Raw genomic sequence first — 27496 nt, 5'->3', positions numbered from 1 at the left:
ATATGGAATTCAAATAATTATGTACAATGCATTTCAAAGTTGAAAGAAGAATTCAGAATCAGATTTTCCGCTTTTCGTTGAAATGAAATGTTCATAAGAGTCTCGCCATTTTCAGTAGACGTTGGAAGTGTTCAACCTGAACTTCAATTAGAATTTATAGATTTACAGTGTGACTCTGCAGAAAATGCGAGTTTCTTGAAAATCCTACATTAACTGATTTTTATTCGAAGTACATGACCCAAGACAAGTTATAAAGTATTTCTCCCGTCTTAGCGAGCCTTCGTGGTGTAGTGGTCTGCACGCTCAGCGCCTAATTAAGAGGTCCGCGGTTCGATTCCTGGCGAAGGCGTTGTATATCTTTCATCTCGCCTGCTTCCAAAAAATACCTAATGTCTCTAAATGTCTCTATAAAGTATCCAGAAATTCGTAACCATGCACTCATGTTTCCTAACTTTTTGGCAGTACCTACATATGTGAACAACTTTTGTAGTAAAATGAAAATCCTAAAATCAAAAACAATGACACGGCTGACAGACAGACATTTGGAGGAAACTTAACAAATTGGAACAACACAGATTAAACCGGATGTTGAAGCTTTAATCAAGCAAAAACAATGTCAAATTTCACATTAAAACTAAAGTAATTACCATCTCCTGCCAGTAATGTAAGTTTTATCATTGTAAATGCATTTTGTAACATCTTTCTCTACCATCTTCTTTATACTTTTTTTTCATAGTTAAAAATGTTGCAAAAGATTTAAATTCAATTTCCATTCGACGTTTTGGAACCAATGCACATATATATATATACAAATGTGTAACACTTATCTCTTAGCTTAGAATAAATTGAAGTTTTGCAAAACAAACCTCCCTTTTTCATATAAATTTTCTAACTACACTATTTTTTGACAGACATGTGGCTAGCGGATCTTTGCGAATTTATTGATGTGGCTCTCGGGAGAGAAAGGTTGAAGACCTCTATTCTAAAGCTACTCTTTTTTGAGTTATGCGAGATATATTTTTGCGTACGAACGTACCTTCAAACGTCACAAAAACAATCTCCTCTGCATCCATTCTAAATCCATTTTACAAATCCGCTTTGGTAAAAGGAATCCTTTATTCTGTCCATACGTACAGCTGTCACACACACAAAAAAAAAAATTCATTTAAGTGGATTCGAGTGCGGTCAAAATGGGTATTTTCGATTAAATATGATACCCGAAATTTTTCGCTATTGCAATACTTCCTTTACTTCGTATTAGGAAGTAAAAATTTGAAATCACTCTCATAGGATAAATCTCAGATTTCTTGGTATTAGATTAAAGCGTGGTTCAGACTTAAGTGCATTTTGAACAATGTTTATCGTTTTATAATATTAAATTTAGTTAAACGCTTTACTTCAGGGAGTTTTTGAATATTTTGAAGATTCTGCTTTGACCATCTTTAAAATGATAAATAATTAGATTTATAACAGAACATTTTTTTAATTTGTAACGTCTTGCCACGTTCATTTCAGATATGGAAATTTGAATATATTTTGTCGAACAAGTAAATATTTCCGAATTATCATGCTGTAATTTTATTTAAAACACAAAATTCTGACCAGAAATCTCATTTGCCGAAACATTTCAACAAAACTTTCGAGTGTCGGAATTTTTCAGCGAGTTACTGATTAACATACTTTTTTCATAAATTGCTTTGTTACAAAGAAGATTTTCATGATATTTATTTTATAGTAAACAAAGCTTAAAATGAAAAAAAATATTAGAAATACATTTACAGCCAGTATTTTAATATTTAGTGTAAGATCTATGTAAATAAAATCCAATCTTATATAGGTCCGAAAACGAATTAAAACAACCGTTAATAATCCTGCACTAGAATCGCCGTAGAAAAGGAGGAAAAGCTGTTTATTCATCCCCTTAAAATCCGTTCTTGGCCGAATTTTTTTCGAATCTTTGACTGAAAAAAAGCATTTTTTATTGATGAAAATTAATATATGCTCTATCCTAAGTTCAAAAAAGCAAACCATTTTTGATACAGTAAACAGTTTAAACAGTTTTTGATGGAACTACGGGTGGTCAAATATGTGATACCCCGTCCACTGATCATACTGCAATGCACCCAAGTTTTAAATTTTAAAAAATGCAGTGTGATACTATATTTATTAACCCCATTGCTTTCATGTGTTTAATATATATATATAATTATTAAAATTACGAAAAAATGCTTTAGAAAATGGGTTTTCAACCTTACAGCTAAAACAGCTTTACAACCTGCCTTGAACATCAGAGCATAAAAACCGCATTTATCACAAAACGAAAATAGTTTATTTATTTAAAAAATGATTATTATTGCTTACTTCATCCAAAAAAGTTAGCTATGAATATCAAAAATATCCTGAATGGGTTTTAGTTGAAATTCTATCAGATATCGCGCGAATATTTAATGACAGATATTCAGAGTGGGAAACTAGAACTAGCGCGCTATCTCTTAGTAATATTCAGAAATACAAAAATAATCGCAAAATTTAGAAGGAAGTATTATAGGGTATTTCTCTCGCCTTCTTGGCATGTCTTCGTGGTGTGGTGGTCTGCACACTGGGTGCATATTCCAGAGGTCCGCGGTTCGATTCCCGGTAAATGCGGTTGCATATTTTTCATCTTTCTTGCTCTCAAATAACCTAACGTCCCTACAGGTGACAGGTGACAGCAGGACAGGGCACCCGGACGGCTTTCTATGACTACTCGGGTATTACCCTGGCCCTGCAACCATCTAGAGACTTCACAGTTGTAAGACGCTTAACAGATGTGTGCTCAATACATGCCACGTTACATGTACAGTATTATATGTGCACTGTCCATTACTGTGCTAATAGCCTTTAACGACACGTCGGCTCGTGGATAACTAAAAACAGTTACATTTCCATACTACGGATACACATACCATTGCTGTCCTAGCTACTTTAGTAAGCTTTGAGAATCGTTATGGCAATTATGTTTATTGCATGTGCCCTATTCCGGCCTGCAGAGGTCTATGCCCATTTTTTCTAGCTGGTCCATTATGCTTTTAAGCTTTTGCCGCGTGCCTCGATGTTTTACGAGAAGGCGTTTGAAAGGCAGAACATTGGTGGTTGGGAATTTGATGTGCCATTCTGCTGTTAAGGGTCACTCCGTGACATAATGGTCTGGTGAGCCCAAGTTGTCACAAACACACATATTAGTTGTTGCTAGACCCCTTTCTGCAAAGTACGTCGGAAAGGGGCCGTGGCCTGTTATATATCGCGTGAGGTAGGGCGCTGAGATGAGCCGGTCCACCTCTACCTTGGGCAGGAACTCATATGCTCTGCGGCCTTGCGGGATTTGCTCCCATTCATTCTGCCAGTTTCCAATGGCGGTCTCCTCTATTTGCCTCTTTAGGCATGACCGGGGCAGGGGCACCTGAATCTGCTCCGTTTCCTCATTTTGGGCAGCCTCCTTGGTAAGAGCGTCTGTTGCTTCATTTCCCTGGATTCCGGCGTGCGCCTTCACCCATTAAATTTGGATTCTCATTGACTTTTCTTGTAGACGGAGGACTTCTTGCAGGTGCGAGATTAGTGCGGAGCGCTGGAGAGGGTTGTTGATAGCATAAATGCTTGACAGGCTGTCAGTAAATATCGTAGCTCGACTCTGCCGTGTGTCAATTGCCCATTTCTCTGCCTTTGTGAGGGCAACTACTTCCGCTTGGAACACTGAGTTCTGTGCGCCCAGACGGCCCTTCCATTCCATTGTTTCCGTCTATGTAGGCTATATAGGCACTGCCTACAGCGTTATCAATTTTTGACCCGTCTGTATAAAGAACAGCCCCTGGTCCATCTAAGCGCGGGGTTAACGCTAGTGAGTGGAAAGTCCTTATGCCCAGTCCATATTCCGACGGATGTGTGCTTAGTTTGGACCTGCGTGTTTCGTAGACTTCTGGCAGATAGCATGTATCCCCATATGTGCATGGCTGTTGGAGTTGCGTCACCTTTGCAATTGAGGCTTTTTGCTGCACTTTGATTGGGAGCGGCATAAGCCCTGCTAATACCGAAGCGGCCGCAGTCAACGTTGTCCTGTAGGTCTTCGTTATGGCCAGGACAAATGGTCGCTGTGCACTACTTAGCAACTTTGCCTTTCTGACTGTCATCGGGGCTGCCCAGATGGCTGCTCCGTAGGTTAGGACCCTCTCCGCGACAGTGGAGTAAAGTATCTTGTAGATATTGGGCCGAAGGCCCCAGTACGGGCCTTGTATTTTTTGCAGATTGTTTGCGATTCGGCGAGCCTTTTCTCTTTGCGCTTTAAGGTGAGGTAGCCAGGTGAACTTTTCATCCAATATAATACCCAGGCGTTTTAGTTCTCTGACCCTTTTGATGGTCTTCCCATTAAGCTGTATGGTTGGGTTTCTTATTAAAGTTTGGCCTGGCTTATGATAAATTATATATTTCGATTTTGCCTCAGAAATTATTAGCTTTTTCTCCTGACATAGCCGTGAGAAAGTATCAATTACATCATTGCAGTTTTGCTGCAGTTCATCTCTACTCTTGCCGCTCACCACAAAGGTCGCGTCATCGCGAAGGCTATTATCTGTGAATGGGATGGCCTACAGTATGAGCAGCGACAAATTCAGTTTCAACGATGGAATTTTTCACTTCATCGTCATGCGATGTCGACCTTACGGGCAGAAAAACGCCGAACGTGTGAGATGCGACGCCGACCTAAAAGAGGTTAAAGGAAAATAGACTTGACCCTGCAGAACTCTCTCCTAACATAATATTTTACACTTCGTTATGGAGAGCTGACAGTGATCGTATCCCTTTTTTCAATAAATAATATGCATATCTTTACATTCTAGTTGTGTTTCTGGTATTCGTAATTTGGATTATCCCTTAATGAAGTAAAAAGCTGTGATTCTGCTTTAATATTTGCTTATCGCCACTTAATTGTGTTTATGTTACAAACAAAATAACTGCGTGTTTCTTCAACACCTATGGCATGTAGGACCATATTAAACAGTTTAAAATCTAACAGAGCACATAACCGGAAAGTCAAGGGATATTTGTATTTACGGCTGTTACCAGAGTAAGCTGCTTCTTTATCAGTAGGAATTTCATTTACTTCAACAAACTGCTCTGTAATGAAGTCATATTCACTCCTATACTGACTAGAAATTGAATCTTGGAAGAACTAATACTACCCCAAGAGCGAAAAGTTTTAATTCTTCTGATATAAATACTTATCTAATTTATAAGCTCCATAAGATGTTGAAACAAAAAAAAATTAAACGTAAATGATAATATTGAAGTAAAACTGATTTATTAAACTAAAAAATACTGTAAATCGTTATTTCCTTTTGTTATGAACATAATTTAGTTTGTTTATTCTTTTAGGTGGTAAGAAATGGATATAGCAGTTTCAAAGTCCAAATACTGTATGGTTCCGAAGGAGGATATGGATAGTTTTCTGAATTACCTAAAAGCCTCCCTGAGGCAAGCAGAAGACGTGAAAAGCCATATAGTAAGCAGCATTTTTATTGTTATTAAACATCCTTCCCTACACTCGCGCTTCTACTGCATGTTGATGATGATCGCACAGCTAGTTTCTTTGTTTAGTAATGACCACAATTCATTAAATGCCCAAGTGTGTTAAAAATCTTATTGCTGGTAGAACTATTAATTTATGATATTTTAAATGCATATTTTTAATATAATAATATGAACATCATCACTTGGTGAATAAACATGCAAATGACGACTTTTGCATTTAAGGGTACAAAATCCGTTAAACAAATTCTATAAATATACGCTGTTTCAAAAAAGCGCTAGATCTAGTACGCCAGGAAACATACTTTATTTTTTAGAAAATGGAAAATATTTTATATACTTTCAACAAGCGTATGTTCTGAATTAAGAATATTAAGTTTGATTTAACTTGGGAAGTCTTGCAATTTATCACCCTCAGTTCAATTCGCAGCTTCGATGCACTTTGACTTGGGGCGCTACAGAAAGGAACAGCGGGTTTTCACTGTGAAAACTCACTACAAGAATGGTGAGTGCTATTGACAGACTGTCAGGAAGCTACAGGCTTTGACGTGAAAATGTCTCTAATGAAACAACAAACCGCAGATTGACGAAGAAGTTTGAGGTTCGACAGGAGACATGAAATCACCATGCTATCGATCCAGCCATTATGTTGAAAACACCGCTATACTGCGTGAGAGTGATGTTTCAAATTCCAAAGAATCCAAATTTAATGAGTAAAATTAAATGAACTGAAAGAGGAAACTGAAAGTGTTATTAATCTTTTTGATGGGCAGATGTGTGAGAAAGTGAATATGAAATGCATCGAGAGAGTGCAGTGTTGCAGAACAAGTCATGGAAGATATATGTCAGAAGTTATACTTTATTCTCAAGTCAAAACATTTACCTATTGTAAATATGTAAAACTACTTTTCCTTTTCTAAAAATAAAATGCTTTACTGACCATATTGAATCCGGCACACTTTTATTGGGATATCCTTTATTACGATTACGAAATATTTTAAGTTTTGCATAATTTACAACCTCTATATGCAGTGAACTTCTTGTGTCACCATTAAAATAATTCCATATGGAAACATCGACTTTGTATAACCTCTGGTGGAAATCCCAGAATTGGGGTTTTTATAAGATGAAAGTTTTTAAGTGTCATCTGCTCACAGCTCATTATAAATTAACATTTAAAATTTTAAATATCGCTCTTGAATGTCACCATGCAAATAATTCTGTATAGAACTCAGCAGTCTATATAACATCAGATGGAAATTACAGAACTCTCATCCTTACAAGGAAAAGAAAACCTATGCCTAGAAACAGCTTAAAATTCATTCAAAGTAAAATTTTATTTACAATTATAATCACGTAAATATATATATTTGAATGTTTTAGAGTATTTGGATTAAACTAGGATACATTTCGTTGGCATTTCAGAGATATCTTCACCTCATTTTTTTAAGGTTGTTAAGAATCGTGGACAAATTTGATTAAGCAGAATCCTCTTTCTATGGTGGTTCTAATATTCTTAGCGTATGTTATTTGAAACTTTTAAGCTTTTCCCAAGCTGTCGTATAAAGAGCCACTCTAGAGAGGAATTTCATAATTCGCGATCTACATTTGGAATAAGGTCGTTAAGGCCTGAATGACAGATTTTCATCATGAGAGAAATGATAAATTGAAAAATCAATAACATAAAACAGAACATCATTTTTGAGGAACAGGAGAGTAATGTTTAATTTAAATGCAGTAAAGGGAGTATGCTTTGATGAATGCAATTTTCTAACTAAAGGTATGACTGCTTATGTGTAATTTCTCCTTTCTTATTATATTTTAGTTATTACTTGCTGTGTAGATTATTGCGTGTTTATATAATTTTCTATCCTCATGTTCATTAATTTTTCTTTCCAGTTCAAAACTCACCCTTCTTTAGACGAAATGTCGTTAGAAGAAAACGAATACGAATTCTTACGTATTCCAAATCTGGACATGTTGGGCGTAAGTAGGAAATTTCTTTATTTATTTCATTAACCCAAAAATGCTCGAAACACAATTTTACGTTGATTCACTTTAATTGCCGTCCACCGTAAAGGTGTTGTTTCATGAGTAATGAAAGAGTCGAATGAGTAATTCGACTCTGCTGCCATTTGCAAACTTTAAGATATTTATTTTTCAAATTAAATCTGTTCGTTACTGATAAATAACTCCGCTGTTTAAAAGCAACAGATACAGTTCTTAAGAAGATATTTTTTTTTTACATTTTAAACTGAATAATGTAAATGAAAATGCATTTAATTTATGATACAATTAATTAAAAGCATTCAATATTTTTCTAGAATGACGTTGTATGATTTTTTACTGTTCAAATATACAGAAGATATATATAACTTTCCCAAGTTAGTCTAAAAATATTTTCATTCTTAGTACCCTATAAAATGTTTCGCTTTTCCTATTAGCCCATCTTTGTGGGTAATTTATGTTGGTAAAGCAAAACTAAACTTTAAAAGAGCGCTTTTGAGCGACCCCTTTAAAATTTCAGTCCTTTTAGATTTTTTAACCCAAAAGGCCTTTGCTAACGATGAAAAAACTAATCTATTTAAAAGTAATAGACGCAGCCCTTACGAATAATACTTTTTTTTTAATTTTTGAATCTGAGTCAGTTAAGTAAAAGGCCACTTAATTCATGATAAACCTAATTAGAAACATGAAATATTTTACAGAATTATGTTATATATTTTTTTCATATTTTAAATATACAGATGATATATAAGATTCCCATGTTAATATAAATGGATATTCGTCAAGTATCTTGTAAAATGTTTTGCTATTCCATCTGGGACGTTTCTAAAGGTAATCTCTGCTGATAATAATATTAAACTTTAAAAGAGACATTTTGGATGAAGTTAAAATTCTGCACCTTTTGATATTTTTAATTATTATTATTATTATTATTCGCAGTGGCTAGCGCATCGTGCAGCAGCACCACAGGTCCGGGGTTCGACTCCCGGGGTGGGCAAGGTCGACTCGGCCTCTCACCCCTTGAATTCCAGCCCTTGGGTCGATAAAAGGAGTACCAAGTTCGCTTGGGAACTAAACACTGGGGGTCCTGCGACAAACTCACCACTTGTTTAGGGCATATGCTTACGCACTCCAGGACCCATGGTCAAGAAAGCAGATTTTGCGCACTGCAGGCCTTGGCCCATTAGGGCTGTTACGCCACTGAGTTTAGTTTATAATTATTATTATCTCATTGTTCAATATTTTAAGAATCTGACTATTTAATTTACAGATTTTATAATAAAATGGGCTTTTTGGAGACATTCTGAATTGCCTCTTCCAAAACTTCATTTTTTAATATAAATTTTAAATTCAAAACTAATCTGTTGTTCCAGTTAGCGAACAAGGAATTACGAACATGGGCAATAAATACAAATTACATTTTATGAAGGATTTTAATCATCCGTTCCGTGATATCCTAAAATGCTTACCTTAAAAATGCTTAAAATGTTTAAAAAAGTATCTTGAAGTGTTCCTTGCTCAAGATACTGTCACTGCGTTCCGGGCTTACTAGACGTATTCAAACCAAAATTCTAGAAATCTGATCTTTCTTTAATACTGTTAAAACAGATAATTCTTTTGGTTTTTCGTTGTACTAAAATCATTAATATAAAATAATCCGTAATTTTCTATCTTAACATTTATTTTATCTTGAAATATTTTAATATTTATTATCAATTTTTCTTCAATCACAGAATTTACCTAGATTTTTCCTAGAACTTCTCAATGTTTTTAAAGGATTACTATTTATTCCTAATTTTAACTTTAATACAATCCGTTTAAAATCATCTATACCCCATCAATGACGCCATTTATCGCTCTCAGTAATACACACTGCCCAAACTCCGAAAATAACAAGATTCAAACAAAGGGGGCCAGGCTTACAAATATTCCAGTTGCTGTACATGCACTCTCTTTTCGCTTATTCCTCTGCCTGAATAACCGAAGTCCCTTCGCTATTGGAATCTTCTAATATTTAAAATATAATTGGTATGTATAAAATTGCAGCGTGCAAATTGCATCGATTGTGGTGTGGTAATGAAGGAACTATGTCTTAACCCATTAGCCGCTGGTGTTGCGTTGACTCAACGGTCAAAATAAATGCGTATATAAATATAACTACCTAAGATATTTTATACCAGCAGATGATTTTGTGTAGGGAACATTATGAAGATTATTTCCGTAAAATAATATTTGCCTTCAACAATCATTTTGTTTTTAATAATTAATCTCATACTTTAAGCAAAATTTTCGACCGGCTATTTTTGCTGAAAATATTTAACGAAAGAATCGCCATCTTTATGAGTGATCTATTTTTAGTCAAGGTCACCGTTTATCAGAACATTACATCAGTAAGATGTTTATATTTGTGTTGGGGAGAAAGGGAAAACAGATGTTGCGTTGACGAAACGTCAGCAGGAAACGGGTAGTCAATCTCCTTTTTCACTCATTCCTTTCGATGTTCTGTTTTATGTTCTGGTTGTTTAAAAATGCCTAGAACGAGGCATCTTACATTAGAAGAAGCCCTTCAAAGATATTTTGATGGTGAAACAGATGATGATAATGTTAATAATGACCAGAATGAAACTGATATTGTTGTTGTTCCCCCAGAAATTGCAGAATCTAGTGACGAAGAAGAAAGGAATGGCAATGTTTTAAATAATGATAATGATATTTTACCAAATGATACTGCTGGAGAAGTTGAAATTCACGTAAGAAGTAAGTTTCAGCCTTCTAAAAGCAGTTATAGTCATACTAAAATGTTTAAAAAGCAGAAGACTGAAATCTTGAAGTGGATAGAAAAGGAACTTATATGCCTCCAGTTAGTTACGTCTCAGGAAGAACATGAAGAAAGAGATAGAAGAGAAATTATAAAAGACAAAATACAAGGTAAAACTAGTGCAAAGATTTTCGATTTTCTTTTTGGTTTAGACATTTACTCTCTCTCGTTGAACAAATATATACGCTCAAAAAAATGCTGAGAATTTATTGCATCTGAAGCCTATATGAAAGATTTATTGGAATATTATTGCTTACAGAATATCATTCTTTACCTCAAGAAAAAAATTATTGGTCTTTTGATAAGGACATTTCTGTTCCTGTTGTACGAAAATCGATATCACGTTTGCAGTACAGGAATATGAAGCAGAACTTGCATTTGACAATAGTCAAATTGACAATACTGATAAATTATATGAGGTGAGACCGTATCTAAACTTACTAAATATCACCACTTTTTACTACTGGAAATATAAAGTATCTTTTAGATTTCAGACGCGAGAGTGCATTATTCCTTTTGAAAACTCCTATTGAGAGTGTAGAATTAGCCAGAAATGGATCAGCAACAGGAAGACCTAGTAAATTCAGCATTCAAAAACCATTGCATGGAGATGGTAGACATTTTATCGTAAAGTCCGTTGATAACAAAAGACTTTGTTGTAAAGAGTACCATAGCCAGACTGTTTATAGATGCGAAGTATGTAATGTAGCTTTACATCATGATTGTAATCAAGCTTTTCATGCTTGAATCTTTTAATTGAAATAATCTGTATTTGTAAAAGAAATACAATGTATATTTTAATATTAAATTAATTAACTCCACTCAAAAGAAACATCACACGAATACAATCCTACTCACTAAACATCCGTAGTTTTATTCCGCTGACGTTGCGCGAACGCAAAACTCGCGTTTTCCACAGGTAAGAGCATTTTTTTTACTTTAAATGTAAATTTGTGTTCTAAATGCTTAATTTAATATTTGTTATTATTTTCATGAGAAAAGAAACATTCTTTGTAGTTTTGGCGGTTAATGGTTAACAGATTAGTCGACAAGAAATAAAGGTGTTTTCAACATCCAGATACTTGTGGTTTTTACCGAAGTTCCACTCATCTACGCAATAGTTTGAAGCTATTTGCAATGACCATCCCCACCCGATTGCTACGTAATATTTTTCCTCATCTGCGAAACTTCTAACATATATCTAGGCAGATTTTAGCTCCGGAACGGGGAGATGAAATTGACCTCCCAAGAGCGTCCCAGGCATATTCTATAAAGTCAGGAAATGTGGCTGGCCAGTCGTCCATGAACAGGAACACAGGACAAATTAAGCCCCTGAAAAGTCGAACATAGGACTCTAAGATCTTTTGTGTATACCTCATAGCAGTCAGGAAGCCTTTGTCAAACGCATTCAAGACTATGCCGCCGTCCAACATAAGGCCTGCTAAAACCATTACACCTCTACCACCGTAATGATCCGTTTCCCTGCTGAGAGAGGTATAGTATCGTTTTCAAGGCTCTTCCCAAATACGTGTACGCCGAGAATCTGTATCCAAGCTGAATCTCGACTCATCTGTAAAATGTACGGTGCTCCATAGTAGTGTGGCCCAGGGCGCATGCTGCCCGCACCACACTAACTGCACATTCTTATGTGGTGCAGTGAGCGGGACGCAAATAGCGGAACTTTTAGCACACAGCCATATTTCATGAAGCCTTCGGGCAACTGTAGTTCCTGAAACTCCAGTTCCAATAGCAGCATACAACTCAAATGAGAGCTTTAAATCTGTAGTAGTCCTGTGACACCGCGCTGAAAGTGCCAAATATCGATCCTCATTCGTCGTTATGGATACTGATAGACCTTATCCATTTCTTCTCGATACGGATATAGTGGCCTGAAACTACTTGTCAAATAACAGAAGACACTAGGCGTTACATTGAGCTGTGTAATTACAAGTGCTTGTGATTGAACCTGCATTCAATCTACCGCATTCAATTCTACATCTTATCCCGTCATCCATAAGCACGCGGCTACTCAAAGTACTGATAAATCTTGTCCAACTTTTTCGAGAAACACGGGGAATGTCGTGAAGGAATACGAACACAAAAATCGCCGAAAACTCCTTCTGCGCTTAGTTGCCTTCCAGAATAACAGCTCCGCAGACATTCAAGCATCATATTCGAATCCTATTCGAATACTTGCATAATTCTTAGAGGGCATAATTAGTACATTTGGTTCAACACCTTTTGTAAAAATAGACATAATTTGCAAATACTCATAATTTTGCACACGAGTGTTTATACATATAAATGTTTCCTAAAAGTGTTTATAGGAAGCGAAAGAAAAAGGGAGCAAAAAAATAAAATAATAGAAAAGGTTCTTCCGGAGTCATATTTTATGTAATTCGTGCTAGCGGAATGCGAATGCCTTGCGGAACTATTTGCCGCCCTGATCTGAATAGTGGTTAGAGATTCTACCTACCGTATTGATGGGCTCGTGTTTGTTATATCATTATTGTATAATATAATTTCATACGTATTATTTACTACTGAACATCATTACTGTGTAATTACTATTATCAATGTTCATACCAGATTATGTGGTAGGTAACTGTATGTATATGGGTAACATAACAGAACATTTCAACCAATATTGTATCAATCACATAACATAGGAGATGAGTAGTTATCATAGTGCTACATAAAAGTAATTAAGCAATTCTAAATTTCAGAAAGTTGCGTTGTGTTAGCTAAACCCATTCTATGACTAAGGTCCAGTGTAAGGAATTAACTACAATAATTACAAGGCTATGTAGATAAAATCAATCTCACGTTTATTAAGGATAAAATAGTATGAATAATTTACATTTTAACATAAGGTGGTGACTAGTCAGCCCTAATCTGAAGAACAACTGAAATTACATACCTTCCTTACAAATTTAACAATTTTACCTTTCCCGTTTTGGGAGGCATCAAACAAAATTTTGGGTACTTGATACAGGCGACAACTCAGATGTACACTGTCGCGAACTGGAAATAACAATTACGTCGGTAGAGGTTTCTGAAAAAGAAAAAAAATAATATAAGAATTAATAATGTGCAACCCCTTCAGAGGCCAGGCTTTTCACCCCACAGCCGCTTCTAACCGGTAGGACTCCGGTCTTCCCCGAAACACCCGCCATCATGAAATCTCCGATCTCAGGAATTCTTGGTCAAAATGCCTTTCTTCAGTGCAGATAGTCCAATCGTTCAGCTCGGCAGGAACTCCCGACTGCTGGTCTCCTCTCTGCATCTTAGAAGTCATCTCTCGTTTCTTTTCTTCGAGAAAGTCCCCTTGGCTCCTTCGGCAGGCAACCTTGAAATCGAAAAATGTTCTCCTCGTCTCCCCTTGAAAACACAAGCGTCTACGGAGAGAAGGCAACTTTTGGGATCATGAATCTGATCCTCCCGTCTTACGCGCATCTCACTTTCCGCATCATGTGACGTTAACAGATACGTCAAAAATGTGTCTGTTTACATTTTGCATTTGACTTCGTGCGTTTTATGCTTCGTTAGTATGTGAATTTTGCTTTCACATATTTTTAATGAACTGAAGAATCTCTCAATAAAAGACCCTTCTCACGGCCAAATACTTAGGAATATTGTGAGGATTCTGCTTCAGAATATTAGAATATATAGCACCATTTTAAATGAGCTGGGTGGTGATATCAATGATCATTCAAGACAATAGATCTGAAATTCACATTTCCGCTTTGATTACGATTGGTAAGATCTTTCAGAAAACTGTAATTTCAAAATCTTACAACTGTTCTATTTGCAAAAAGTGTTTCTCAAATGCCAGCAATTTATAGCATCATTTGAAGAACATACATTCCAATAAAAAGCATATTTCTACTGCTGAAATATTTAATTCCAATTCAGATCATGCATTTTATAAAGTCGTCAATGGTAATTCGATTTCATATACTTTTGCTTCAAAATCCAGTATAACTTCAAAAAAGTTTTAGCTGCCCTGATTCCAAAAAAATGTTTCTCAAGTAACAGCAATCTAAAATGTCACTGCATGAAATTGCATATATCACAACAAACAACATCACTCAAAGCAAGTAAAAATAAAGTTTTCCAATTTAAATGCAGTTTATATAGTCGTCAGTTCAACAATAATAAAAATTTATTATTTTCACAATCAGATAGTGCATTTACTGCCCTGAGTGTTCATCATTAAAAAATTATATAAATGCACATTATGTAATGAAGGTTTTCCAAAGGAAAACTTTTCATTACATTTGCAAATGGAACATAAAATAGTCATTGAAAAAGAAGAGAGAGATTTCTCTGTGTTTAATGATTTCATGTTGTGAAAGGAGAATTTTGAAATGGAAACATAATCTAAATTTTTTTAATTTACAAAGAAACATGACCCATTACATGTAAAAGATATTTATTTTGTATGCCATCATTCAGGACATTATTTTATATCTAAAGTGCAAGGCATGGGACATTTAAAAATACAAGGGAGTAACAAAATTAATGCTTATTGCCCAGTAAGCCAGTTTAATAATGGAAAATGTACTGCTTATATAGAAAAACCCATTGTAAGTCATAGAAAGGGTATAGGGCATCTGTCTCTTACAAAATTAGAATGGCAGTTATACCATTCTAATGTTAATTTATGTAACTTAAATTGCTGGAAAAGTATCTTTTGATGAAATTTTAGATAAAATTCAAGATTCTGTATATGATACTGCATCTTTTGACAAAGAATGATTTATGGAATATTGAAAATTCGGTACTCTTCCGTTATCAGAACCAGAATCAGAAATGTATGCATGTATGGCTGGATGGATGTGTTCATGTATGCATATATATGTGTGCATATGAATGTATACATTTCTGAATCTGGTCCCAGTAACAGAAGTGTGCCGAAAATTCTTATAATCCACAATCAAATGCTGTAAGGCATAAAAATGATTGTATAAATGTTAATGAAATGCCTGGGGTTAATGAAATTACTAGTGAGGATAACAACTCTATTTTATTTTATAAGCCTTAAAATAGAATTTTAGAAAGTTATCCTGAATTTTAAAATGATGATTTCACATTAATGAAAATGAATGACTCCCAGAGGCACTTTCTTCAGAAGTTGGGATCAGACTATATATGTATAAATGGTACACATAGGTTGAACGGTTACAGAATTGAATTAATCACACTGCTTTTACTTGATGCTTTGCTTCACGGCTTTCCCTGTGCATTTATTATTACAAACAGAACTGAGCAGGAAGTTTTGTCTGTTTTCTTTGCACATCTGAAAGATAAAGTATGTCAGTTAACACCCGAAGTATTTATGAATATGAATACAAGCTAGTTTTGGCTCACCAGCGGCCGAACGGTAAAGTCACTGAACGCTGGTAGTTTGGTCCGAGGTTCAAGTCCCTCAAACGGGCTGTCTGCATGGGCATTTCCATGTTTTTCCCCATGTGTAATGTGTATACGAGCCAGTTTCCCTTAGAATGTCCTCCACAAAGGCATCCCTTCCCTTAGGCAGATGGCCGTCAAGTGCTTTGCCATAATAAAATAAACCAAACCAACAAACTAGTTTTGATTAAAAAGTCTTCCATGAAGGTATTTCTTCCCCCACATGATCTTTGCCATATTCCAGTTCCAACAATCAAATCAACACATTGTTATTTAACTACTTAATTTGAAGATTTTTGGGTCCACTAGCGGCCGAGCGAGCGATAAAGTCGCTGAACACTAGTAGTTCGGTCTGAAGTTCGAATCCCGTGAACGGGCTGACTGCATGGGCGTTTTCGTGGTTTTCCCCATGTGTAACGTGTATAGGAGCCAGTTTTCCATAGAAAGTCCTCCACGAAGGCATCCCTCCTCTTAGGCAGATAGCCCTCGAGGCTTTGCCATAATCACATGCACACATTTTGAAGATTTTATAGCAGATTATGAAATATACAATATTATATTGATGCAAAAATATATTTTTTACTCAATTCTGGAGGAGGGGGCAAGTGTTCATTTCCCGTTTCTGCAGATTCCTACAGTCTAGCATTTTCAAACCTAAAACATGATAACCCTAAGTAACATATCACCATCATTGGTACGCATTAGAGCAAACAGATCACTAGAATTTGCATATCTTCTATGTCTATTTGCTTCAATATTAAATGAAAGTCTGTAATAGTTAATGTGAAAGGCTTGAAATAAAGCAGTATGCATGATTGTTTAGAGCTCATATTCGCAATATCATTATTGTTTAGAGCCTGTTCTCTGGAAGTAATTTACAGACTTGCTGGGAATTTTATTAAAAATGATATACTTTTCTGTAGTTGCTGCATAAAAAGTAAAAGCCGTGTGTTGGCCATCTCTGGTGTAGGACGGTAAGGATAAAAATTGCCTTTCTCTCGACATGTTGCAATGCAGTGAATATAACTGAGCTTTAACTTCAAATATCTTGAGTTATACTTTGTGCAGCAAATGAATGACATATGTGTTATCCCTGTTTCATTCTTACTTTTAAGCAATTCTACTGCAGAACGTAGCTTGAGAGTTATACACCAGAAATATGAAATACTTGTCAGCTGGACTAACACCACAGATTTACACCAGTGGACAAGGCCGTCCCTAGGCCATTGGCTGCCTGTGTACTTTCCTAAGAATACAGTGCTCAAATTTAAAAAAAAAATTCTTAATGATTAGTTGAATTTTTATTTCATACTCACTAAGTACTTATATGTGACAAATTGTATAAAAAGTATTTACATGTGACAAGTACAATGAATTAAAAATATTTAGTCGTGGCATCGCGAGTGTTCAGCTGTTGCATAATTTTACAGCTGCACCGCGCTAGGAACGGCCCCGACAGTGGAAGATAACCATGTTCAAATCATGACAAAATTGCTTTGGCAACAACACAATCAACTGGCTATTAAATTGCTGCTGAAGGTTACTTATCAAGTTCCTATAATTAATTAATATCCTTATTCAGGACTTAATTTCTAAACTTAGAAGTGCCAGAACCCTATGCTAAACTGTCAGCAAAGGGGAAGGAAAGTAAATAAATAAATAAAATGACTGTTACAATCATTAATAATTTAAAAATTAAATAGTTAATTAATACCAAATTAATTCATTATTATTTAATTAATATTAATAATTATCAATTATTTTAAATTAATGATTGTTATTTAATTAAATAAATTATTATTAAAAAAGCTAAATTATTAAAGTAATTAAAATTAAGTAAAATGTAAAGACATAAATTAAAATTTAATAAGCGATTTGTAATACAGTTTTACTGCAAAAAATAAAATTTTTGAGATCAAATTTTTGTTCAGTTGCATAAAAGAAGTGCCGGAGCCTTTTTATTTAGGCCTCCGGCTATATTTATGATTTATTCCAAAAACTAAGAAGTACCGGAGCCAGGCTCCGGTGCAATTTAAGCTCTGTCTCTATTAACTTTTTAAAATTATTATTTAATTAATATTAATAATTATCAATTATTTTTAATAATTATCAATTATTTTTAATAATTGATTATTATTTAATTAAATAAATTATTATCAAAAAAGCTAAATTATTAAAGTTGTAGGGTTTATATTTATTTTAACTAACATTTATTTTAAGTTTAAACTATCTTTCCTGTCAAGCCTTACTTTCCCCTGGAACTGCCAATGCCAGAATATGTAAATTTTAGTAGAACGCGCAAGCATTCAAATTATCAGCGGAAGTATTATGATTTAAATAAAAAGAAACGAGTTCGGTGGTGATATTCTTACTGCACGAGCGCGGAGGTAGTTAGCGAGAATTGAAGAACCCCGCGTTGCGGCCTATGTGCTTGGCGGGAAGTAGTGGTAATCGTTCCAGTGAGCTTCAAGTCTGCTGAATTAGCAGCGGTATTGTAAAACGCGGTGAGTTAGTTATTTTAGAGAGCCTCGTAGTTAGAATCTTGTCTTTACTTTCTTTTCAGGTTATTATTTTTATTTGACTGCCAAGTTGGCACAGTCTGTGAGCGTCAAGAGCACGCAATTGTAATTTTATTACGTTGAATAAAAAGGGACTTAACCCCTTCACAAGGCTCTATCTTTTATACAAGTTTTCACAGTCACCTCTTGGTTGCGTGCAAGTTGGAGCCGCGCAACGTTATAAAGTAATTAAAATTAAGTAAAATGTAAAGAGATAAATTAAAATTTAATAAGCGATTTGTAATACAGTTTTACTGCAAAAAATTAATTGTTTGAGATCAAATTTTTGTTCAGTTGCATAAAAGAAGTGACAGAGCCTTCTTATTTAGAGCTCCGGCTATATTTATGATTTATTCCAAAAACTAAGAAGTACCGGAGCCAGGCTCCGGTGCAATTTAAGCTCTGTCTCTATTAACTTTTTAATAAACTTACACATTTAGTCATTATGAATATCTTAAACTTCCATTAAGTTATAAGGTTATTCTTGGTCTAATAATGGAATTTTAGTCTTATAACCCTAATATAATTATCACTTGAGATATTGTGACAAAGCTTTATGAAAGATTTTAAAACAACCCTTTTATTTAAACTGAACTTTTAACAAAACAGAGCATGGCCTGAACTTAGAGCATAACCACGGCTAGTGGCGATGCAAATAAATGCGAACAATCAAATAAATGAAAAATGTTGATCAGTAGTCTAAGACTACATAGTTAATTATTAAACTAGCCACTAATTTACTGGCACATCAGATTAAAGTATCGGTGGCATGAGAACACAAAGCTGATACTTTTAATTATACTAGAGCTGGAAGAATCTGACCATCCAACACAGATGCCAGAAACACTCTCTAAAGATCCAAAATCCTCAATTTAAATAATGGAGGTAGAAATAAGAGGAGAGGTCTTAACTGGTTTTCCTCGTGTACTGCCCTGAAGCAGTAGTGCACCTCTCGTGGAAACCAAACTATTCAGTGACTATCCATTAAGATCAATAGGTTTTAACATAATCGGCGGTAAACATTTTGTAATTACATCGTAAATATACATATAAATATATATATTTTCTTTTTCCATAATACTTCAAAGTCATAAGTATGTAAAAAGAAAATATTTTAAAACAATGTTTTATTCTGAGCGGAATTAAATGCTATACTTTCCCAGAAAAGTTTAATTTGAATGAAATATTTTCACAAGTTCTTGTTAATTACATTACAAAGAAATTTTAAGTTAATTTGATTTTATTTGGTTAATGATTACAAAAATTAAGATCAAAGTTTATTATAATACTAAAATCAAAATTATGCATTATTTCTTTCCTATTTACAGAGCTTCTTCCTGAAATACCTTCTCAAATGCAGAATGATTTTTTAGCTTCTGAGGCATCCTTTAAAAATCAGAGTTACTTTATAATTAATGCTCAGTTCGGTTAATTTCAAATTAGAGCACATGTTATTTCCATAGTAAAATACGTTAAATATTGCTACTGATTTCCATGTACTTAACTTTCTATGAGTATTTTTGAAATGGATTAAAAAAGTTTATTTTTAATATTGTTTAAAACTTGTAACTGATTTATTACAAAATGTAAGGAAAGAATTCTTTTGATACTTACAGTCAAAAGTCTTTAATCTGGACGTCCATAATCCGGAATGATCTATAATCCGGACCTCAAAGCTACAAACTTTCTGCGCATGCGTCAACACAGAAATTATGATTTCATATTTTTAATTGTATAATTTCTGCATGCCATCTTACCAGATTTAAATTTATGATCTATAATCTGGAAAAACCCCTAATCCGGAATCACTGAAGTCCCGACGAGTCCGGATTAAAGGTTTTTAACTGTATTATATTTTTTTATATCCTTAATTTCAACAATGCATATTCTAAAAATTATTTTTTACTAATTCCTTAAGTACACATCTGTCTACCTCACTTTTATGTACTTTGTGTGTTTCTGGACAAGTCATGGACACTGCTCATCTGGACATGAGCTCTGCACTTTAATGGTCAATAGCCAGGCATTTGATAGATAAAATTAAGTACACATCTTGTAGACTGTGCTTTACAGCACTTTTTAACAGATTGCTTTCCAGTATGAATAATTCTTGCTGCAATAGCAAATAAAAAATTCCTGCTAAAAAATTTCAATTTATGTTTACAATTAAATGTTAAGGTTATTATATATTTAAATAATATTTATAATCATTATAAATTTAGATATATTTAATAACTAGATTTCTTCCCAATAACGTTAACAGGAGTTTATGAAAGAATAAATCCTTCATTTCCAAATACATTTATAATAATTTAATAAATATTTATGTATTTTATGCTTTTTACAAGGATAATGTATACTCATATATTTAATATTTTTCGAAATGTGCAAATCTTAAATTTCTGTGTATTTACTATATTTTTCAAGTAAAGTAATTAACAGTAATGTAGCATATATCAGAATTTTTTACATATGAAATATGTATAAATTGAATGAAAATTAGATGTATTATTTTTTAATATGCACTCAAACGTCAGTTTTGCCTTGAAATTCCTCCATGAAGGCATATTTTCCTTTAGGCATATAGCTCTTGCATTTCTTACCTTATTTAAAAAGATTAACCTGACCTATGTGCCTAATTACAAAGTATTTAAACATCCATAATTTTATATTTACACTCAGCCATCAAGTTTCAAACTTTTGACTCAAAACATGTGTTTGGATACATTCATTATGAAATTCAAATTTTTTAGTAAACATATTTTCGCATAGCATTCAATACCTTCCTTGGCGATTATGCCCAGTTTAACAATTCTCTGATAATATAATAAATAACAACTTTCCATTTCACATTTAAACATTAATCTCATTGTCATCGGATCACAATCTTGATTTCCTTACTCTGCATAATATTGCTTCAGTTTTTAAAACAGTTAAAACAACTAATTGATCTGAATTCACAAATGCATACATTATACAAGTAATTAAAAATATATAAATTATACAAATTTTCACACTTAATACTATTTAGATGTAAGGAAACTGAGGTTTAAAGAGTGTTATATTTTTCCGAAATTTTGACATTTTAAATGTATCTTAAGGTATTTTTCATTCTTTACGCATAACATGAACATTTTGCTAAAATCTATATTTTTGTTATCCAGTAGCTTAGAATTTCCTAAAACAAATTTATAATCAAAATCACTGTTGCAAGTTATTGAAAAATAACCAACACATAATTTTTACATAAATGCCACCAAACTGTACAAAGTACTATTATCCATCCAACAATTGAATGTTTCTTTTATGTAGAAGTGTCCCCCGTTTTCGATTTGTGTTGAACTGTCATGTGTGGAAAAAACACTATCAAAGAGCTCTGGATGTAAAAACAAAAAATACTGCCTCTGGAGACAGTAAGTGAAAATACATGCAAGATCGAAGTACTGTAGGCAGTTCAGGTAGAATGTTATAGCTAACATTCAACCTGAAATGGTCTTTACTAATATCTCAACTATGAACTAGCAATAAAAATGTTGCAAATTTACTAATTGTAGTCTACTACTATACTGTTATGTTACATAATCCTTAGCCATTGAAAGGCTCCTCAATGATAAAATCACAAATATCTGAATTATTAAGTAAACTGCAGCTATGGCTCTTACAGTTATTTTAAAATTAGATACTTCTATTTAAGCTTCATGTCTATTAATTTCATTTTAAAATCCAGGTTGATGTATGTTTTTTAAGACAAAACACAGAGCATCAATGATAATTCTGAGCACCTTGTTCTCCAGCTGTTACACACAGTCGATTCATTGGCAGCAACCATCCAGTAAGATGATGTACATAAAAACACGTTATTCATGGATTGATAAACCTCTTTATTTTAGTACTGAGTAGTGAATCATGTTTAGTTACAGAAAGAATTCTTATACTTTCTTTGTCAACCTTGTCCTTGACATATAATATACCTCTTTTAAAATGATAAATTATCACAAATAATACTTAGGTATTATTAGCTTGACATTGTAAATATATTGAGAATAACATGATGAATATGAATGTCTAAAGTATTTATTTTTTCCAAAAAGTAACAGTTTTTTCAAAGACATTAACTTTAATTTTCTTGTTTTCACACTATTGTAATAACAATTTAATGCATTTGTCTCACATGCACGACTTAATGATATAATTAAAATACAGTACAGTCAGGATATATGGAAAAACTGTGCACTTCATTGCTCTTGTACAGATGATGAAATGTCAATAGTTTAATTCATAGTTGAAATGCCAGTTGTAACACCAACTTATCACATAGCTGATGCAACAGAATGTGCTCATATGTGTCGTAAATAAGCCTTTTTAATACACTTTAACGCATAAGCTTAGTATAAGCAATAAAGAAATTTCAGGAACAAATAATAGACACTCTCTATCATGGTCCTGTGATTACCTGCTAAGAAATAAACTAGCATAACGTATATTTCCTCATTATTTGCACATGTTTTAGCAATAATTTACAGAAGATAGGCATGCTTAATTAACAACAATCATAGGTAATATTTCATTATTATTTAATGTATATAATTAATTTAATGTTTAATGTATAAAAAGAAATAAACTTTTTTAATGAAAAGTGCACTACTTAATAACTTTCATTAGCAAAAATTTTGTTTTTTTATCTCCAAGCATAAATTAATTTTTTTAACAAACACCGATTTATTAATTGAACTGTATTTCACTGTAGATCAAATACAGATGTAATACAATTTCATCCATTCTCAACACATGACGCAAATTTCAAAACCACAGAGTACTTCACGTAAATAAACAAAATTTCACGAAGTGCACGGCAGCATATGCGCAAATTGAGATGCGCACGGGAGGATCAGATCACGATCCCAAAAGTTGCCTTCTCTCCGTAGACGCTAGTCTTGAAAACACTGCGCATCCACTTTAATAGCTGGCGCGTTTTTTGAAAACTTGGCGTAGAAGGTGATCAGCAGGAAGCCAAGTCCTGCAACCCAAAGAGAGAAATCTTCACCGGAAGGGGTTTCCCGACTACCAGAAGAGCCAGTTAGCGCCATTCATTCATTCAGCTTCCAATGCCACACCAAATGTGTCAACAATCTCCGCAGACGAAAACAAGGGGGGGGGGGATAATCTAGCCTTGCTCGAGGTCCCAGTCAACCATGTAGAGCTTCCTACCCAACGATTATTTCTCCCTCCTCAAAATACGCTGTGGAACCTTTCCCTGCTCGCCTGTCCAGCAAAACAGGGTCCTCTTTTCGGGAAACTCCAGATGGTGTATCCATCCAACATGTCACCCGCACATATGGTTTTTCGTTTTGGCGAAAGAATTTTCGGGGTGCAGAAAATTAATCCTCTGATAAGGGATTCCGAGAATGAATTCCAAGCCGACGGTAAGGGGTGAAAATTTTCAGAACCTAGTTAACACAAAATGACTTTGGGAAATTAAAAATGAAACTACTAATTACACAACAATAAAATTCATAAAAAAATGTCAGCACTGTATAAATTGTTTCTTAAGCAGCAATTAAAGTATACACACTTATTATCCAGATTGAATTACAATTACATTCGTTTTACCTACTGCCAGTCAAAAAATATGAATTCCATTAAATTTAATAGAAAGAGGGATAAAAATTAAGTTACCAAAGTTATGAAAAAAAATTTAACACACCAATAGTGCAGCAACAAGGCTTTAAAATAATTAAAGTTAAAAGCTAAACAACCTTAAGGGTCAAAACAACAAGATACAAAAACCAAAAATTTTAAGTCCCTAAACTCAAATTAAAATTAAACAACTTCAACTCAAAAAACTTTTAAAGCAGCCAAACCTAAATTTAAAGTTTACAAAAGTTATAGTTTAAACTTACAACCAACTTTAAACAACAAAAGCAAAAAAAAAAAAAAAAAAAAAAAAAAATTAGAACTTAAGTTACAGATCAAAACTGAAATAATAAGCAAAACTGAAGCTTGAAAATAATAGCGATTAATACATAACATGTTCAAGCCACGGAGAATTCATGAGAGCTTGTAAGTATGTAATGTCTATGCAGCATTACGGCATTTAAAATGCTGGAAAGCAAAACGTTCTGTCAATGGACTACATGCTGGAGGTATGGAAGACTGCCAGATTGGTCCTCTGGGCAGCTTTCTATCATCATTTGAGCTGCGTTCTACAGTTAGATCGGTCGGACTATACTTGTACCAACGTAAGTGAGATTTGGGTATCCTGACCGCTTTTTCTTGTCCTCGCTTATAATGAAGATGGGAAACAAATAAAAACTGGTTGAACAAATCTTAGCTCACATTTGTTGTCAATTGCCAGCCTTTAAATTAAATGTGCTTTCCTTTATGTTCTGTTCTTCTTTCCGTTTTCTCGTTACTTTTTTTTCTCATGCCGCCCAGGCGGTATAATGTTTAGGGAAGCCTACTGCGATACCAAAGGAGCCGGGTTTGAATCCCGAAGAAGGCATGGTTGTAACTGTCCTTCATTTCATAGGAGACAAAGGTAGGCCACCTATTAGGTACCTTCATAATAAAGTGACCACCTCTCCTGGCTTTAGTAGTGGCCAAGCCGAAGTCGGCAGAGGGATCGCCATTGAACAAAAAATACTTCTTTTGAAAACGAGAATTTTAAAATAAAAATTTAGTTAATTCTCTGTTTATTGCAAACATTAACCTATCTGGGTCTTAACTGGCTTAGGTAATTCAACTGACAAATCTGATTATGTGTTACACAAATCTCTAGGGTAATTAAAACTTAACTCTTAAAGTAAACAGACTCTGATATACATTAAGTTTATCTCTTAATGTAGTATATTTAACCTTAATGTATAATTAAACCACTCATGTGGTTACATTAAAATACTATAACACAAACGCAGCAGTCACAGGCACATAAGCTTCCCTAAAATTTATTCCTAATTACAATATGTAACATATTCTAACAGAGGCTATAAGATTCACCGACGACACTAAAAGTAACTCAAAATTCTAACTCATCAAGCTAAAACTATCTTGCAACTTTCGGTGAAACATTTCCTCTTAAAGAGACAAAATCTACGGCAGGCGCTGTAGGCTTGAATTTCAAATTTCTCGCATACCCGCTATGCGTTATTCTTCGAACTTTAGAGTTGAATTGCTTATCATTCAAATCTACATTAATTCTGGAAGGAACGAACATTGTGGCGAAATGAAGCAACAGAAAAGATACAAATTAAACTTGTTAATGGGCCCAAACATAATGGCATAACCTAAAAGATATATTTCTTATGAGATAACGTTTTAACACCAGGTTGTTCTATAGTTGAAAATATCAACAAATTAATTTCTTTTGTTTCTAAAATATATGTTAAATGTGAAATTCGTTTTGTTTCACCTTCGATTAAACTGGATTATAGTAATGATGGCCGTTGTTAACTTATGTAACGATACAAAATAATTTAAGTAAATTTATCTAAGTTTCCAAGTATTGTTTAGTACTGAAACAATTTAAAAGAAGGGTAATAAATTTTCTTTAGAAAGCATCACACTCGTTATCACAGAAATATGTATTCAGAGATGTATATTATTTAGGGCTTAACCATAGATCTTTAAATTTATAAAAAAGTTTATAAAAAATAAGTTTATAAAAAATCACTACATTAACGGTCCTCGAAGTAAAGAACTTTCGTAGAAATTTGTATTAAGGCTAGCGTAACAGAATATTTCAGAATAAGCTCACAATTTTAAGTATTTGAAAACATAAAAATATATTTTAATGAATATAAAAATATTTGTTTTATTTTTATAGGCAGAAGATTTGTTTTTAGAAATATGGAAAATTTTCGAAAAATATAGCAAACTTTTTGAAAGAATGGAAAAACAACAACAAAATGAGGATGTTATCTACTACAACCAATTGGAATATACTCTTCAAAACTGTAGAGTGTTGAGAGAACATGTTTCTTCGTGGTTAGAAAAAACTCCCCAGCCGGTAGATGATGTTCCCAGAGACATCTGGACTTTCAGTAAATCGGACGCTGTAGTACGAGATATAACCATACTTAAAACGTATATAAAAACTCTAAAGCTGATTTTAGACAGCTTAAATAAACTGAAATGGGTGCAGATGTTTAATAGAGAAGAATTTATGTCTTCTAATAGTATTTAAAAATGGATAAACTTTATGCTATACATAATCTTGAATATTAGTTAATGCTGTCTTAAATAATAACTAATATTTAAAGTTTATATATACATAACATAGTTCAGTCATTACATGTTTATATAAAAAATCATATTATGTTGTTAAAGCATTTAGTTTGAAAATAAAATCCTCCTTTTCACAATGAATAAACTGCCATTTTATGCATACTTTTGTGACTGCTTGTGAGTATTTCAACATTTCTTTTCAAATTAAAGAGAAATAGCTGTGACCTTGAAAGCTAACAAAATTAAGTATAATTTGCAGTCATTAAAATCATTTCAAAACACGCTTGGATACTCAGAAAGTCACATTCTACTCAGAAAGTCACATTCTTAGGCTTACTATATTTAAAACTAAGAGAATCCAGTCTCGTCAACGCTTGCGTGGAGAGAGAGTGAAGCATATGTCTCATTGGAATCCAGTAAAATACTTGTTTTTTATTAAAGCGAGTAAAATATACGCAGAATATATAAGTTTTGTATTGATGCAATAATGTATTCTGTGGACACCACCCCAATCACAATTTCTACAATTCGTCCTTCCCCCGAAACTTTTCTGTTGACATCCAAGTCAGGACCCTTTAAGAAAAATTCCTTTTTTCATTAGAAAAGGACTGCATGTTATATAAGGCTGTATGACATATGGAAGTTGGTGTGAAGGAATGAAAGCTCTTGAGATTTCGCACTAATTATACATAAGGTTTGGCTTATGTATAATTAGTGCGAAATCTTAAGAGCTATCGCTTAAGGGGAGGGGTGTCTTTCTGAAGGACTTTCTAAGGGAAACTGGCTCGTATACACGTTACACATGAGAAAAACCACGAAACCGCCTATGCAGTCAACCCAACAGAGTTACCAGTATTCAACTACTTTACTGCTGGACCAGGAATGAAAGGAAATCGTACAGAGCTGACAGTAAAATATACAA

General features: G+C 33.8%; 1 protein-coding gene across 2 annotated transcripts in view; it reads left to right on the top strand.

The window, feature by feature from the left end:
- The window catches only part of LOC118200981 (uncharacterized), a 54109-nt gene extending 27373 nt beyond the window's left edge, over nucleotides 1-26736 (top strand). For both annotated transcript variants that reach the window (XM_085822705.1, XM_085822699.1), the window contains exons 2-4: nucleotides 5404-5530; nucleotides 7456-7542; nucleotides 26174-26736. In XM_085822705.1, coding sequence (XP_085678831.1) covers nucleotides 5414-5530; nucleotides 7456-7542; nucleotides 26174-26533 — 564 coding nt within the window. In that variant the 5' untranslated portion in view covers nucleotides 5404-5413 and the 3' untranslated portion in view covers nucleotides 26534-26736. The remainder of the gene's footprint in view (nucleotides 1-5403; nucleotides 5531-7455; nucleotides 7543-26173) is intronic.
- Nucleotides 26737-27496: the final 760 nt, after the last annotated feature.

Source organism: Stegodyphus dumicola, chromosome 1 (assembly GCF_044657685.1).
Source record: "Stegodyphus dumicola isolate Sdum_Otavi_A_Nest chromosome 1, ASM4465768v1".
NCBI lineage: Eukaryota > Metazoa > Arthropoda > Arachnida > Araneae > Eresidae > Stegodyphus > Stegodyphus dumicola.
This window is presented reverse-complemented; position numbering and strand designations above follow the sequence as displayed.